This window comes from Bos indicus, chromosome 17, assembly GCF_029378745.1.
Source record: "Bos indicus isolate NIAB-ARS_2022 breed Sahiwal x Tharparkar chromosome 17, NIAB-ARS_B.indTharparkar_mat_pri_1.0, whole genome shotgun sequence".
In the NCBI taxonomy this organism is placed as follows: domain Eukaryota; kingdom Metazoa; phylum Chordata; class Mammalia; order Artiodactyla; family Bovidae; genus Bos; species Bos indicus.
Window position 1 is genome coordinate 44,099,702 of NC_091776.1, and position 16,689 is coordinate 44,116,390.

General features: G+C 39.8%; 1 protein-coding gene across 4 annotated transcripts in view; it reads left to right on the forward strand.

The window, feature by feature from the left end:
• LOC109571051 (zinc finger protein 26) overlaps positions 1-16,689 on the forward strand; it is a 70,830-nt gene that overhangs the window by 9,725 nt on the left and 44,416 nt on the right. For 3 of the 4 annotated variants that reach the window (XM_019977189.2, XM_070769236.1, XM_070769235.1), the window contains 2 exons: positions 14,533-14,659; positions 14,897-14,992. In XM_019977189.2, coding sequence (XP_019832748.2) covers positions 14,533-14,659; positions 14,897-14,992 — 223 coding nt within the window. Of the gene's footprint in view, positions 1-8,499; positions 8,852-14,532; positions 14,660-14,896; positions 14,993-16,689 lie in introns of all 4 variants that reach the window. The other variant, XM_070769237.1, reaches the window with a different exon arrangement.

Sequence of the window (16,689 nt, forward strand, 5' to 3'; positions counted from 1 at the left end):
TGCCTCGAAACCATGGGAGAATCAGTCTGCCTTTCCTGCTCAGTTCCTGCACTGACCACGCTCAGCAAACACTTGGTGGGAAGAGCCTGCTGTCCAGGGTGGGCACCGCAGGGTCTACTGGTTTCTTTTTCTCTTGGTGTCATCCTCTGTCTCAGCTGAGCCCACCCTGCCTATTCTCAGGCTGGACAAATGCCCTCAGCGAAGTAAACAGCCAGAGCACTCTTAGCTTATCTCGGAAGAGCTCTCCCCTCTTTGGAATTTGGCTCATTTAGTTCTCCTTTCATCCGTGGGTCTCGATGTTCATGGATTGTAATTTACCATTAATTTTCTAGTTGTAGCAGCTATAGTCCAAATGTATAATTTTATTTATCGTGAATGAGTATTAGAAAATACTTACCATTAGATGAAATAAAATGCAATATCTTCGTATTTTGATAATACATTGAAATTATAAATTAATTTGTTGAGATATTTATACCATATTGAATCTATATATCATAAATGTTACTCAATTACTCAGGTCCTTGTAAACTCAGGTTTCTTTTTTCTTTTTTAAAAAAATATGAATATATTTGAAATATAGTTGATACACCATATTATGGTATTTTCAGATGTACTACATAGTGATTTGACATTTGCATACATTATGAAATGATCTCCGCCCCAAGTCTAGTAATCTGTCCCCATATGATATTATTGACCATATTCTTTATGCTGAATCCCCATGGCTAATTTGTTCTATAACTAGAGATTTGTACCTCTTAATCCCCTTCACCTGTTTCACCATCCTTCCACCTCTGGCGACCACCTTTTTGGTATCTGTATTTATGTGTCTGGTTTTGTTCTGTTTATTTGTTCATTTAATCTTTTAGATTCCACATGTAAGGTCATATGGTATTTGTATTTCTGTCTGATTTATTTCACTTAGCATAATACCTTCTAGTTCTAGCCATGTTGTTACAGATGGCAAGATTATGGGTTTTCTTTTAATGGATGAGTAATATTCTAGTATGTGTGTGTGTCTGTGTGTTGTATGTTTATCTATTCATCTGTCAGTAGATACATTGCTTCCTGTATCTGGGCTATTGTGTTTTCTTTTTTTATTTTTTAATTGATGGATAATTGCTTTACAGAATTTTGTCGTTTTCTGTCAAACCTCAACATAAATCAACCCCCTGCCTCTTGAACCACCCTCCCATTTCCCTCCCCATCCCACCATTCTAGATTGATGCAGAGCCTCTGTTTGAGTTTCCTGAGACATATAGCAAATTCCTGTTGGCTATCTATTTTATATATGGTGATGTAAGTTTCCATATTACTGTCTCCATACACACCCTCTCCTTACCTCTCCCCATGTCCATAAGTCTGTTTTCTATGTCTGTTTCTCCATTGCTGCCCTACAAATAAATTCTTCAGTACCATCTTTCTGCTGCTGCTGCTAAGTCGCTTCAGTCATGTCCGACTCTGTGCGACCCCATAGATGGCAGTCCACTAGGCTCCTCTGTCCCTGGGATTCTCCAGGCAAGAATACTGGAGTGGGTTGCCATTTCCTTCTCCAACGCATGAAAGTGAAAAGTGAAAGTGAAGTCGCTCAGTCGTGTCTGACTCTTAGCGACCCCATGGACTGGAGCCTACCAGGCTCCTCCATCCATGGGATTTTCCAGGCAAGAGTACTGGAGTGGGGTACCATCTTTCTAGATTCCATATTTATGCATTAGTATATGATATTTATCTTTCTCTTTCTGACTTACTTCACTCTGTACAATAGGCTCTATGTTCATCCACCTCATTAGAACTGATTCAAACACATTCCTTTTTATGGCCAAGTAATATTCCATTGTGTTTTTGTACCACAACTTCATCCATTCATCTGTCGATGGACATCTAAGTTGCTTCCATGTTCTAGCTATTATAAATAGTGCTGCAGTGAACCATGGGATACAAGTGTCCTTTTCAATTTTGGTTTCCTCAGGGTATATGCCTAGGAGTGGGATTGCTGGGTCATATGGTGGTTTTATTCTTAGTTTTCTGAGAAATCTCCATACCATCTTCCGTAATGGCTGTATCAATTTACATTACCACCAACAGTGCAGAATGGTTCCCTTTACCCCACACCCTCTCCAGCATTTGTTGTTTGTAGACTTTCTAATGAGGGCCATTCTGACCAGGGTGAGATGATATCTCATTGTAGTTTTGATTTGCACTTCTCTGATGATGAGCGATGTTGAGCATCTTTTCATGTGTTTGTTAAGCATCTGCATATCTTCTTTGGAGAAATATCTGTTTAGGTCTTTTCCCCACTTTTTGATTGGGTTGTTTTTCTGGCATTGAGTTGTACGAGCTGCTTATGTATTTTGGAAATTAATCCTTCGTCAGTTGTTTCATTTACTATTATTGTCTCCCATTGTGAGGGTTGCCTTTTCACCTTGCTTAGAGTTTCTTTTGCTGTGCAAAAGCTTTTAAGTTTAATCAGGTCCCACTTGTTTACTTTTGTTTTTATTTCCATTACTCTAAGAGGCAGGTCATAGAAGATCTTGCCTTGATTTATGTCATCAAGTGTTCTGTCTATGTTTTCCTCTAAGAGTTTTATATTTTCTGGTCTTACATTTAGGTCTTTAATCCATTTTGAGTTTATCTTTGTGTATGGTGTTAAGAAGTGTTCTAATTTCATTCTTTTACATGTAACTGTCCAGTTTTCCAAGCACCTTTTATTGAAGAGGCTTTCTTTGCCCCATTGTATATTCTTGCCTCCTTTGTCAAAAATAAGGTACCCATAGGTGCAAGGGTTTATTTCTGGGCTTTCTATCTTGTTCCATTGGTCTATATTTCTGTTTTTGTGGCAGTACCTTATTGTCTTGATGACTATAGCTTTGTAGTATAGTGTGAAGTCAAGAAGCTTGATTCCTCCACCTCCATTCTTCTTTCTCAAGACTGCTTTGACTATTCAGGGTCTTTTGTATTTCCAAATGAATTGTGACATTTTTTGTTCTGCTGCTGCTGCTGCTAAGTCGCTTCAGTCGTGTCCGACTCTGTGGGACCCCATGGACTGCAGCCTACCAGGCTTCTCCGTCCATGGGATTCTCCAGGCAAGAACACTGGAGTGGGTTGCCATTTCCTTCTCCAGTGCATGAAAGTGGAAAGTGAAAGTGAAGTCGCTCAGTCCTGTCTGACTCTTAGCAACCCCATGGACTTCAGCCTACCAGGCCCTCCATCCATGGGATTTTCCGGGCAACAGTACTGGAGTGGGGTGCCATTGCCTTCTCCCTTTTTGTTCTAGTTCTGTGAAAAATACCGTTGGTGATTTGATAGAGATCTCATTGAATCTGTAGATTGCATTCGGTAGTATAGTCATTTTCACAATATTGATTTTTCCTACCCAGAATATCTCTCCATCTGTTTTCTGTTTATGTCATCTTTCTTGCTTTCTTTCATTAGTGTCTTATAATTTTCTGTGTACAGTTCTTTTGTCTCCTTAGGTAAGTTTATTCTTAGATATTTAATTATTTTTGTTGCAGTGGTGAATGGGATTGAGTCCTCAATTTCTCTTTCTGATTTTTCATTGTTAGTATATAGGAATGCAAATGATTTATCTGTATTGATTTTGTATCCTACAACTTTGCTAAATTCACTGATTAGCTCTAGTAGTTTTCTGATAGTCTCTTTCAGGTTTTCTATGTGCAGTATCATGTCATCTGCAAACAGTGAAAGCTTTACTTCTTCTTTTCCGATCTAGATTTCTTTTATTTCTTTTTCTTCTTTGACTGCTGTAGCTAGGACTTCCAAAACTATGTTGAATAATAGCAGTGAAAGTAGACACCCATGTCTTGCTCCTGATCTTAGGGTGAATGCTTTCAGTTTTTCACCATTTAAAATAATGTCTGCTGTGAGCTTATCATATTTGGACTTTACTATGTTGAGGTAAGTTCTTTCTGTGCCCATTGTTTTGGAGAATTTTAATCATCAATGGGTGCTGAATTTTGTTAAAGGCTTTTTTTACATCTGTTGAAATTATTGTATGGTTTTTATCCTTCAGTTTGTTAATATGGTGTATCACATTGATTGGTATGCATGTATTGAAGAATTCTTGCATCCCTGGAATAAACCCAGCTTGATCATGGTGTGTGAGCTTTTTAATGTGTTGTTGAATTCTGTTTGCTAAAATTTTGTTGAGGATTTTTCATGTGTTCATCAGTGATATTGGCCTGTAGTTTTCTTTTTTTGTGTTGTCTTTGTTTGGTTTTGGTATCCGGGTGATGGCCTTGTTGAATGAGTTTGGAAGTGTTCCTTCCTCTGCAATTTTTTGAAAGAGTTTCAGAAGGACTGGCATTAGCTCTACTCTAAATGTTTGATAGAATTCTCCTGTGAAGCCATCTCCTGTGGGCTTTTGTTTTTTGGGAGATTTTTTATTGCAGTTTCGATTTCAGTGCTTGTAATTGAGTTGTTCATAATTTCTGTTTCTTCCTGGTTCAGTGTTGGAAGATTGAACGTTTCTAAAAATCTGTCCATTTCTTCCAGGTTATCCATTTTATTGCCATAAAGTTGTTCATAATAGTCTCTTATAATCTTTTGTATTTTTCTGTTGTCTATTGTAACCTCTCCTTTTTCATTTCTAATTTTGTTGATTTGATTCTTCTCTCTATTTTTTCTAGATAAGTCTGGCTAAGGGTTTGTCAATTTTGTTTATCTTCTCAAAGAGCCAGCTTTTAGTTTTATTAATCTTTACTATTGTTTCTTTCACTTCTTTTTCATTTATTTCTGCTTGGATCTTAATGATTTCTTTCCTTCTACTGATTTTTGGGGGTTTTTTTGTTCTTTTTCAAGTTGTTTTAGGTATAAAGTTAGGTTGTCTATTCAATGTTTTTCTTGTTTCTTGAGGTTGGATTGTATTGATATAAACTTCCCTCTTAGAACTGCCTTTGCTGCATCCCATAGGTTTTAAGTTGTCATGTTTTCATTGTCATTTGTTTCTAGGAATTTTTTTATTTGCTCTTAGATTTCTTCAGTAACCTGTTCATTAATTAGAAGCATATTGTTTAATCTCCATGTGCTTGTGTTTTTTACAGTTTTTTTCTTGTAATTGATATCTAGTCTCATAGCATTGTGGCCAGAAAAGATGTTTGATATGATTTCAATTTTCTTAAATTTACTGAGGTTTGATTTGTGACCCAAGGTGTGGTCTATCCTGGAGAATGTTCCACGTGCACTTGAAAAGAAGGTGTATTTTTCTGCATTTGGATGGAATGTCCTGAAGATAATGAGATCCATCTCATCTAATGTATCATTTTAAGACTTGTGTTTCCTTATTAATATTCTGTTTTGATGATCTGTCCATTGGTGTTAAAGTCTCCTACTATTATTGTGTTACTGTCAATTTCTCCTTTTATGTCTGTTAGTGTTTGTCTTATGTATTGAGGTGCTCCTATGTTGGGTACATAGATATTTACAATTGTTATGTCTTCCTCTTGGATTGATCCTTTGATTATTATATAGTGACCTTCCTTATCTCTTGTAATCTTCTTTATTTTAAGGTCTACTTTGTCTGATATGAGGATTGCTACTCCAGCTTTCTTTTGCTTCCCATTTGCATGGAATATATTTTTCCATCCTCTCACTTTCAGTCTGTATGTGTTTTGAGGTCTGAAGTGGGTTTCTTGTGGGCAGCATATATATGGATTTTGTTTTTGTATCCATTCAGCTAGTCTGTCTTTTGTTGGAGCATTTAATCCATTAATGTTTAAAGTAATTACTGATATATATGTTACTACTTCCATTTTCTAATTGTTTGGGGTTGATTTTGTAGATCTTTTTTCTTCTGTTGTATTTCTTGACTGTATAAGTCCATTTAACATTTGTTGTAAAGCTGGTTTTGTGGCCCTGAATTCTCTTTAACTTTTGCTTGTCTGAAAAGCTTTTGATTTCTCCATCAATTTTGAATGAGATACTTGCCAGGTAGAGTAATCTTGGTTGTAGACTTTTCCTTTTCAGTACGTTAAATATATGCTGCCATTCCCTTCTGGCTGGCAGAGTTTCTGCTGAAAGATCAGCTGTTAAACGTATGGGGTTTCCTTTGTATGTTACTTGTTGCTTTTCCCTTGCTGCTTTTAATATTCTTTCTTTGTGTTTAATCTTTGTTAGTTTGATTAGTATGTGTCTTGGCATGTTTCTCCTTGGGTGTGTTCTGTATGGAACTCTTTGCACCTCTTAGATTCGATTGACTATTTCCTTTTCCATCTTGGAGAAATTTTCAGCTATAATTTCTTTAAAAATTTTCTCACGCATTTTCTTTTTCTCTTCTTCTGGGAGCCCTATAATTCAAATGTTGGTGTGTATGATATTGTCCCAGAGATCTCTGAGACTGTCTTCAACTCTTTACATTCTTTTTACTTTATTCTGCTCTTCAGAAGTTATTTCCACCATTTTATCTTCCAGCTCACTGATTCATTCTTCTGCTTCAGATATTCTGCTATTGATTCCTTCTAGAGTATTTTTAATTACCGTAATTGTGTTGTTTTTCTCTGTATGTTTATTCTTTAATTCTTCTAGGTCTTTGTTAATTGTTTCTTGCATTTTCTCAATTCTGTGTTCGAGGGTTTTGATAATCTTTACTATCATTATTCCAAATTCTTTTTCAGGTAGTTTTCCTATTTCCTCTTCATTTATTTGAACTTCTGTGTTTCTAGTTTGTTCCTTTATTTGTGTAGTACTTCTCTGCCTTTTCATTGTGTTTTTTTTTTTTTTTTAACTTATTGTGTTTGAGGTCTCCTTTTTCCAGGCTTCAAGGTTGAATTCTTTCTTCCTTTTGGTTTCTGCCCTCCTAAGTTTGGTCCAGTGGTTTGTGTAAGCTTTGTGTAGGTTGAGATTTGTGCAGAGGGCGAGTGAGGTGGTACTCCTGTCTGCTGATGATTGGGTTTGTATTTTTGTCTTGTTTGTTTGGATGAGGCATCCTGCATGGGGTGCTACTGGTGTTTGGGTGATGCCAGGTCTTGTATTCAAGTGGTTTCCTTTGTGTGAGTCCTCACTATTTGATACTCCCTAGAGTTAGGAGTTCTCTGGTAGTCTAGGATCTTGGAGTCAGTGCTCCCACTCCAAAGGCTTAGGGTTTGATCTCTGGCCAGGAATGAAGATCCCATAGGTAGTTTGTTATGGCATTAAGTGAGATTAAAACAAATACCCGAAAACAAGAAACCAAAGATGAACCCCAGACAAATGGCAGTTACAAAATCAGGCAAATAATAATTAAAATAATGGAATATACAAACACACCTATAAGCACAGTCAAAACAGTCCAACAAAAATAAAGTACAGTAGATTGACCTAGTGAACAAAAGAAAACAAAAATGATATCTACCAGTTAACACAACTTAACTAAACCAAAAACTGGAAAATGAAACTAATGCAAGGTGCAAGTGGGAAATAAAGCAGTGAAACCAAAACTAACAAATATGAAAAGAGGGAAGAAAAGAAAAAATAGATATGTAAAGTTAAGCAGAGGTAGATAAAGAAGATTTATGTACATTAAAGATTAATTGTAAGGGGAAAAGAACAATAGGGAAGGCAAACAGTGAGTAAATGTAGAAAAAATAATAATAGGCTTAATTTTTTTAATTAAAACTAAAAAAAGAGAGAGAAAAAGAGAATAAAAGCAAAACTCCACAGAACCACAAAAGGCCAACATGGAGGCAGAGTTTTGTAACAACAATAAGAAGTGTGACTGAAAAAAAAAATCTCAAAAGCTTAATTAGATTCCATAGGGCTAGTAAAATTGGCAACTACAACAGAGGGAAAAAAGAAAGAAATCCAAAAGAAACTACCAAATAAGTAAAAATATAAGAATAGTAAATATTTTTCTTGAGTCAGTGCTGTCAGCATTCTTTCCCTTGCTGGGAGACACAGTCCACCTTGCCCCACTAGGGTGCCTTCCAACACTGCACTGGTTTCTGGACCTGATGTGGGGGGCAGCTCAGACTCTAATCTGGTCCTATTCCTCTGTGTTATTGTCTCCAGTGTCCACAACTATCAGAACTAGTGTGTTTTCTTTTGTGGGAGCTCTCAATGTCCTTTTATATATACCATAGATACAGAGTCTGCCTAGCTGATCATGTGAATTTAATCTGCAGCTGGTACAGCTGGTGGGAAGGTTTTGGGTCCTCTTCCTTAGCCACACTGCTCCTGGGTTTCATTTGTGGTTTTACTTCCACCTCTGCATGTGGGTTGTCCACTGGGGTTTGCTCCTGAGTCTGCCTTGGAGGACTTGGGTCTGCCCCAGTGAGGGCCAGGTGTGGAAGTAGTGCAGCTGCTTGAGTCACAGGGGTTTTGTAAGCATCAGGTACTCAGGGGGGTTGGCAGCTAGGGCAGCAGGAAATATAGTGCTCTAGAAAGGGACTGCAACCAGTATTGGCCAATACACTCCATCATTCTTGCCTGAAGTTGAACGGTTCTGTGAAGACCTACAAGACCTTTTAGAACTAACACTCAAAAAAGATGTCCTTTTCATTATAGGGGACTGGAATGCAAAAGTAGGAAGTCAAGAAACATCTGCAGTAACAGGGAAATTTGGCCTTGGAATACGGAATGAAGCAGGGCAAAGACTAATAGAGTTTTGCCAAGAAAATGCACTGCTCATAACAAACACCCTCTTCCAACAACACAAGAGACGACTCTACACATGGACATCACCAGATGGTCAACACCGAAATCAGATTGATTATATTGTTTGTAGCCAAAGATGGAGAAGCTCTATAGCGTCAGCAAAAACAAGACCAGGAGCTGACTGTGGCTCAGACCATGAACTCCTTATTGCGAAATTCAGACTGAAATTGAAGAAAGTAGGGAAAACCACTAGACCATTCAGGTATGACCTAAATCAAATCCCTTATGATTATACAGTTGAAGTGAGAAATAGATTTAAGGGACTAGATCTGATAGAGTGCCTGATGAACTATGGACTGAGGTTTGTGACATTGTACAGGAGACAGGGATCAAGACCATTCCCATGGAAAGGAAATGCTAAAAAGCAAAATGGCTGTCTGGGGAGGCCTTACGAATAGCTGTGAAAAGAAGAGAAGTGAAAAGCAAAGGAGAAAAGGAAAGATATAAACATCTGAACGCTGAGTTCCAAAAAATAGCAAGAAGAGATAAGAAAGCCTTCTTCAGCGATCAATGCAAAGAAATAGAGGAAAACAACAGAATGGGAAAGACTAGAGATCTCTTCAAAAAATCAGAGATACCAAAGGAACATTTCACACAAAGATGGGCTCGATAAAGGACAGAAATGGTATGGACCTAACAGAAGCAGAAGATATTAAGAAGAGATGGCAAGAATACACAGAAGAACTGTACAAAAAAGATCTTCACGACCCAGATAATCACGATGGTGCGATCACTCACCTAGAGCCAGACATCCTGGAATGTGAAGTCAAGTGGGCCTTAGAAAGGATCACTACGAACAAAGCTAGTGGAGGTGATGGAATTCCAATTGAGCTATTCCAAATCCTGAAAGATGATGCTGTGAAAGTGCTGCACTCAATATGCCAGCACATTTGGAAAACTCAGCAGTGGCCACAGGACTGGAAAAGGTCAGTTTTCATTCCAATCCCAAAGAAAGGCAATGCCAAAGAATGCTCAAACTACCACACAATTGCACTCATCTCACACGCTAGTAAAGTAATGCTCAAAATTCTCCAAGCCAGGCTTCAGCGATATGTGAACCGCGAACTTCCTGATGTTCAAGCTGGTTTTAGAAAAGGCAGAGGAACCAGAGATCAAATTGCCAACATCCACTGGATCATGGAAAAAGCAAGAGAGTTCCAAAAAAGCATCTATTTCTGCTTTATTGACTATGCCAAAGCCTTTGACTGTGTGGATCACAATAAACTGGAAAATTCTGAAAGAGATGGGAATACCAGACCACCTGATCTGCCTCTTGAGAAATTTGTATGCAGGTCAAGAAGCAACAGTTAGAACTGGACATGGAACAACAGACTGGTTCCAAATAGGAAAAGGAGTTCGTCAAGGCTGTGTATTTTCACCCTGTTTATTTAACTTATATGCAGAGTACATCATGAAAAACGCAGGACTGGAAGAAACACAAGCTGGAAACAAGATTGCCGGGACAAATATCAATAACCTCACATATGCAGATGACACCACCCTTATGACAGAAAGTGAAGAGGAACTAAAAAGCCTCTTGATGAAAGTGAAAGTGGAGAGTGTAAAAGTTGGCTTAAAGCTCAACATTCAGAAAACAAAGATCATGGCATCCGGTCCCATCACTTCATGGGAAATAGATGGGGAAACAGTAGAAACAGTGTCAGACTTTATTTTTCTGGGCTCCAAAATCACTGCAGATGGTGACTGCAGCCATGAAATTAAAAGGCGCTTATTCCTTGGAAGGAAAGTTATGACCAACCTAGATAGCATATTCAAAAGCAGAGACATTACTTTGCCAACAAAGGTCCGTCTAGTCAAGGCTATGGTTTTTCCTGTGGTCATGTATGGATGTGAGAGTTGGACTGTGAAGAAGGCTGAGCGCCGAAGAATTGATGCTTTTGAACTGTGGTGTTAGAGAAGACTCTTGAGAGTCCCTTGGACTGCAAGGAGATCCAATCAGTCCATTCTGAAGGAGATCCGCCCTGGGATTTCTTTGGAAGGAATGATGCTGAGGCTGAAACTTCAGTACTTTGGCCACTCATGTGAAGAGTTGACTCATTGGAAAAGACTCTGATGCTGGGAGGGATTGGGTGCAAGAAGAGAAGGGGACGACAGAGGACGAGATGGCTGGATGGCATCACTGACTCGATGGACATGAGTCTGAGTGAACCCTGGGAGTTGGTGATGGACAGGGAAGCCTGGCGTGCTGCGATTCATGGGGTCGCAAAGAGTCGGGCACGACTGAGCAACTGATCTGATCTGATTCTTGCCTGAAGAATCCCACTGACAGAATCCTGGCAGGCCACAGTCCACAGGGTCGTAAATAGTTGGACATGGCTGAAGTGACCTCACGCGCATAGACGCAAGACTTTTTCTCTTGTGGCAGCTCTGCCCCAGTGAGGGTTGAATGTGAAGGTGGTGCAGCTGTTTGGATAGTGGGTACCCTGGTGGTGCCAAGTGTGCAGGGACACAGACTGCCTCAGCCATAGGAGTTATTGGCCCTATCAGAGTCTTTTTCAAGACCTTGATAGCTGGTGATCAGAAGGCCTTTTCGCTAGTCTTTCTCTATAGCTCCACCTGTTCACACATTTACAGGGCTCCCTTGTCTAGGGTCCTTCTCTGTTGTTGGGCACGTCAGGCACATAGAGGGGTCCCCCTGGCTAGGGTCCTACTCTGTAGTTTGGCACATGAGTCACTTAAAGGAGCACCCTGGGTGGGGTCCTACTCTGTAGTTCAGTGTGTCAGGCGCTTGATGGGTTCAGCTGCCAATGCTAGCATGTAGGGAGATAGAGGCTATGGCGATGGCTTCACCCACTACACATGACTCAGCAGTATCGCCTTGCTTCCATGTCTGCCTGGCTTTCCTCCACAGGCATTTCCCACCACAGTCTCCTCCCTCACATCCCCTCAGTCCATTTCTCTGCAGTCAACAGCAGCCCTCGCCCTGGGATTGCTCCACAATCCTATGCACCAGCTCCCAGCCACTGTGCCTTCTAGGGGACCTGTGTCCCTGTCCAGGGTACATATGGCTGTGGCAAGGACTGTCTGATTTTCATTCCATTTAAGCTGCCACAGATCAGCTGTTTCACTCTCGGCCTTAAATGTTTCTCCTCTGACCCAGACAGTTGCCCCAGTGTGGAGATCGGACCCCTGCTTCAGTTCCCCCACCCTCTGAGGGCAGGTCCAGTCCTAATAATACACCTGTTTCTCCCCCTAGTTCCTTCATCCTACGAAGTTTTGCGTGGTTCTCTATATTCTTTTCCAGTGGTCAGGTACTCCTGTCTGCTGTCAGCTCGTGTTCTGCAAGCACTTCTGTGTCTGAAGGTGTATTCCTGATGTATCCGTGAAAAGAGATGTATTCCACATCCACCTACTCCTCCACCATCTTGTTCCCTATTGTGTTTTCTTTTTCTCTACATTTATGTATTTTATCACATGTATTTTTGGTTATGTTTTTCTCTATTTTTAAGTTTTATTCCTGAATACTTTATGTCAATTTGTGTTGTGGTTTTTCTTATTACATTTTCAAATTGGTTACTGTTGATGTATCAAATAGCTATTGCATGTTGATTTTGTTAAAAAATTGCTGCCCTCTTGATGTGTCTTCTTGATTTTCACGTTATGCCAGCTGTTTCTCTTAGGTTTTTTAGTCAGAAAATCATGTTTTTAGACAATGAGAGTAGTTTTTCCTCCTTGCTTAATGTTTATCACTGGTATTTTGCTTTGTGCCCACTGTGCCAGGTCTTCTTGGACAGCACTGACTAGTAGAGTTGATATGAAGATTTCAACTTGTTTCTGAAGAACAATTTCAAATTGTTCCTGATTTTAGAGGGAACACTTCTAATGTTTCACACAAAGTATGATATTTTTTATAGGCTTAGGGAAATTACTTTTACCTGTACTGAACTGAATTCTGATTTTTGAAGGTGTTAAGTTTCATCATAGTACTTTGTTTCTCTATTGAGATAATTGTTTTCCATTAATGTACTAATGTTACTTATTTTTTTGTTACAGTTTTGTTTTTTTGTAAAGTTTGGACTGTCCTTTAATTTTTTGGAATAATTTCTTTCGTAAACTATTGTTTATGCACGTATAGGATTCATTTTAATGTTTTTATCTAAATATTTGTTAGTATTTTTATCTAGGTTTTTAAAAAATATTCATTTTACTTATTTGACTGCACTGGCACTCAGACAGTGTCATGTGTGGGAACTGTTCTCTGAAGCCCTGCACCACTGGGATCTAGTTCCCTGAACAGGAGTTGAACCAAGGCCCCCTGTATTGGGAGTGCAATCTTAACCACTAGGTTGCCAGGGAAGTCCCCGTTAGGTTTTGGGTTTTTATTTTAGGATTTATTTATTCATTTATTTTTGGCTGTGCTAGGTCTTCATTGCCACTCTCGGGCTTTCTCTAGTTGTGGTAATTGGGGACTATTCTCTAGTTGCAGTGCTTGGGCTTCTCCCTGAGGTGGCTTCTCTTGTTGCAGAGCACAGGCTCTAGAGTGTGGGTTCGGTAGTTATTGATCGTGGGCTTAGTTCCCCTGTGGCATGTCAATCTTCCCAGACCAGGGATTGAACTTGTGTCTACTGCATAGGGAGGCAGAGTCTTAACCATTGGACGCCTAGAGAAGCCCTAAGTATTTTTAACAAGTGAAATTGTGCAAGTTGTGCTGTCTTGCCTTCTCTGTGAGATTATACAAGTTTATATAATGAGTTTACCATCATTTCCTGGCTCTACATCTATGGGAGAAATTTTCTGTTTCTTGGATATTGATAAAACTTACTTTTATAGGTAGTGTGGGGCTGTTTACTTTATGGAGAGGCTATACCTCTGATTACTATTTCAGTATATTTTATGATCATGGACTAATCAGTCTGGTCTTCCTAATTCTTTCTGGGAAAATTTTGACTACTTTGATTTTCTAGGAAAGTTTCTATCTCTTCTAAGTTTTCATATTTATTGGAACAAATGTATAAATACAGTCAACTCTGCTGTCATGTTTGCTTTAAAAATGTAAATTTGTTTCAATATGTTAGGGAATGCTGTGAGCTTTCTGATTTCAGGCAAGCCTATTTTCACCATTTTATAATAAACTACAGTGCTTCTGACACAAACATCGGGTCTTTTATAAGGTACAGTGCCATATTCGTGGTGGTATTTATATATTTCTTAACCATTAAACATGTACAAAACTCTACTGTTTTTATTAAGATTTTTTATTTTCTTTTTTTCATGTGTGGTGATAAAGGTGTTACACCCCAGCCCTGTTCTTCCCATAAGCCTGAGACTTTCATAGTGGTGATTTTTTTTTTTTTGTAAATACATACCACATTATAGCAGAACTGCCTTTGTATAGTGATTGCTTGCAAACTTTAAAATCGCTTCTATATCCTAGATTTTATGCACATAGTCTTGGTCATAATAATTTTCTTATCCTTATTTCTTGATTATGCGGTCATAATAATTTTCTTATCCTTATTTCTTGATTATGCTTGTCCCATTAAAAAAATTTTAGTAGTTCTTTTGTATTTTATTTTTATCAAGCTTAAAAATAGTAAAAGGCTTAAAATAGGGCTCCTGGTTGACTGCTTCCCCCACCCCCACCCCAGCCCCAGCATAGATGTTTGTTTCCCTCTACAAGACTAAAACCTTCTTGAGACCAGAATGGGTTTCACTCATCCTGAAATCTTCAGAACCCAAAAGATTATGTGGCACATGGAGGCTCAATTATTAGTAGTATTTTTAATTCCCTCTCAAAAGAAGTGGTGGCCTGGGCACAGGAGGCAGACTGTGGAGGATATTCTCCTTTCCTAGGTCCTCTACAGCTTCTCCATGTCTCCAACTGTAATTGCAGCCTATTGAGTAATGTGTGTGTTGTTACAGGAGTTGTTGTCATTCACGGATATATCTATGGAGTTCAGCTGGGAAGAGTGGCAGCTGCTTGATTCTGTGCAGAAACACCTGTACCGGGATGTGACTCTGGAAAACTATAGTAACCTGGTGTCTGTAGGTAAGTACAGCTTCATGAGCCTGTACAAGCCCAGATCATGAGTCATAAGTCACCATTGCCTTTTCTTTTGTTGATCTACCCTGAAGCCTCTGGAGGTCACATGTTTTTAGCCCCTACTGAACCCTCAGCTCCTCACTGTCATCTTCCCCAAGTGCAAACAAGCTGCTTTCTTTCCTCCCTCCTGACCTCTTAGTCCTCAGCAGTCTGACTACATTCTCTATGACTTTCCCTTAACAGGGTATCATGGTACCAAACCTGATTTAATCTTCAAGTTGGAGCAAGGAGAAGAGCCATGGATCATAAACTTCGAGGTTTCCCATCAGAGCTGTCCAGGTGGGTGAGCAGATACCATGAAGATGGGAGGTGGGGAGTAAACCATGTTGGCATTCAGGCAGTGTCATGTGTGGGAACTGTTCTCTAACCTCTTGTACCATTGGAGCAGCTCAAGATGAGCCCAAGAGTCCTCAGGTGAGGGCTATCACTTTCCTCCCATGACTCCAAGAGGCTGGTGGGCTGTTCTGTACACACTGCTCAAAGGTTGCTTTCTGGGTTAGTTTCCTTCCCTCAAGCACATTCCTTACTGTGGTCATGGGCCTTATTTTCCCTTTTGCCTCTGCAGTTAATTCCCTCAACTTTACCTGCAGTCTTCTCCTTCTCTCCTCTTGACCATCTTAGGAGGTTTCATTGCTTCCTTCACTCTTCTCACACTAGTCATTTGGAAATTACAACTCTTACCTTCTTGAGCACTTTTCTTTCTTTTTCTTTTTTGCCACACCTCATGGCTTGCAGGATCTTAGTTCCTTGACCAGGGATAGAACTCATACCCCCTGCAGTGGAAACATGGAGTCTTAAGCACCAGACACTGGGGAAGTCCCTTGGGCACTTTTCTGAAAAGAATTCTGAAACCTAGCCTTAAGTGGTTTTTATCACCTTATATTTGTTTCCCTGATTACTCTTTCTCTTCCCTTTCAAGTTGTCCAAGTTTGAGCTTCTCCTCTATATCGTAACTCTGGAAGGACTCTTCCATCCTGAAAATTGAACTTTTTCTGCCCAGTGTTGTAACAGCAGAGCTGTCATCCCCTCCTCTCTTCTTCCTGCACTCTGGTTCCAGCTTTATATGCTTCAGGACAGAGCTCTTGATCTCCCATTCTGCATTCTCAGTGGCAGAAATTGGAAGACACTTCTGAAATTGCTCTTCCTCTTCAGTTTTCCCACCATTTTCTTTTTTGGGGAAGAAAATGTTTAGCAAGCAGTCCTGAGGAAACAGGACAGCTTCTGAGGTCCCCAGTACAGCAGTCATGTCCTAGGGTGACTGAGGCTTGTGTCTGATGGCTGCTGTCGAGACCTTGCCCTGTTCTTGCTGCTTTCCTTTAACCTTGCCTTTCTATAACTCTCATCATCACAGTGTTCAGGCTTCACAGATAGACTTTCCCATTTTCTCTACATCTCTTGTCCAACCTTAAATGTGACCTTCTCCAGGGCTCTTTCCCTCATGTCATTCAATACCTTGTATGTGCTGTTGATGCCTAATTTTTACTGAGCACTGAACTTAAGTGCAGAGAAGGCAATGGCACCCCACTCCAGTACTCTTGCCTGGAAAATCCCATGGACGGAGGAGCCTGGTAGGCTCCAGTCCATGGGGTTGCTAAGAGTTGGGCATGACTGAGCGACTTCACTTTCACTTTTCACTTTCATGCATTGGAGAAAGAAATGGCAACCCACTCCAGTGTTCTTGCCTGGAGAATCCCAGGGACGGCGGAGCCTGGTGGGCTGCCATCTGTGGGGTCGCACAAAGTCAGACAAGACTGAAGCGACTTAGCAGCAGTAACAGCAGCAGAACTTAGGTGTAACTGCCTACCTGCTTCTATGTTTGAATATTTAATGAAGATCTCCAGTATAATAAGATCCAAAACAAAGTCCTTTGTCTTTCTCCAAACATGTCTCTCTCCCAGTGTTTTCAGTCTCAAAGAGCAGTACCCCCTGCTTCTCAAGTCTCAAATCTAGGAGTTTCTCTTGCTTCTGTCTAAAAT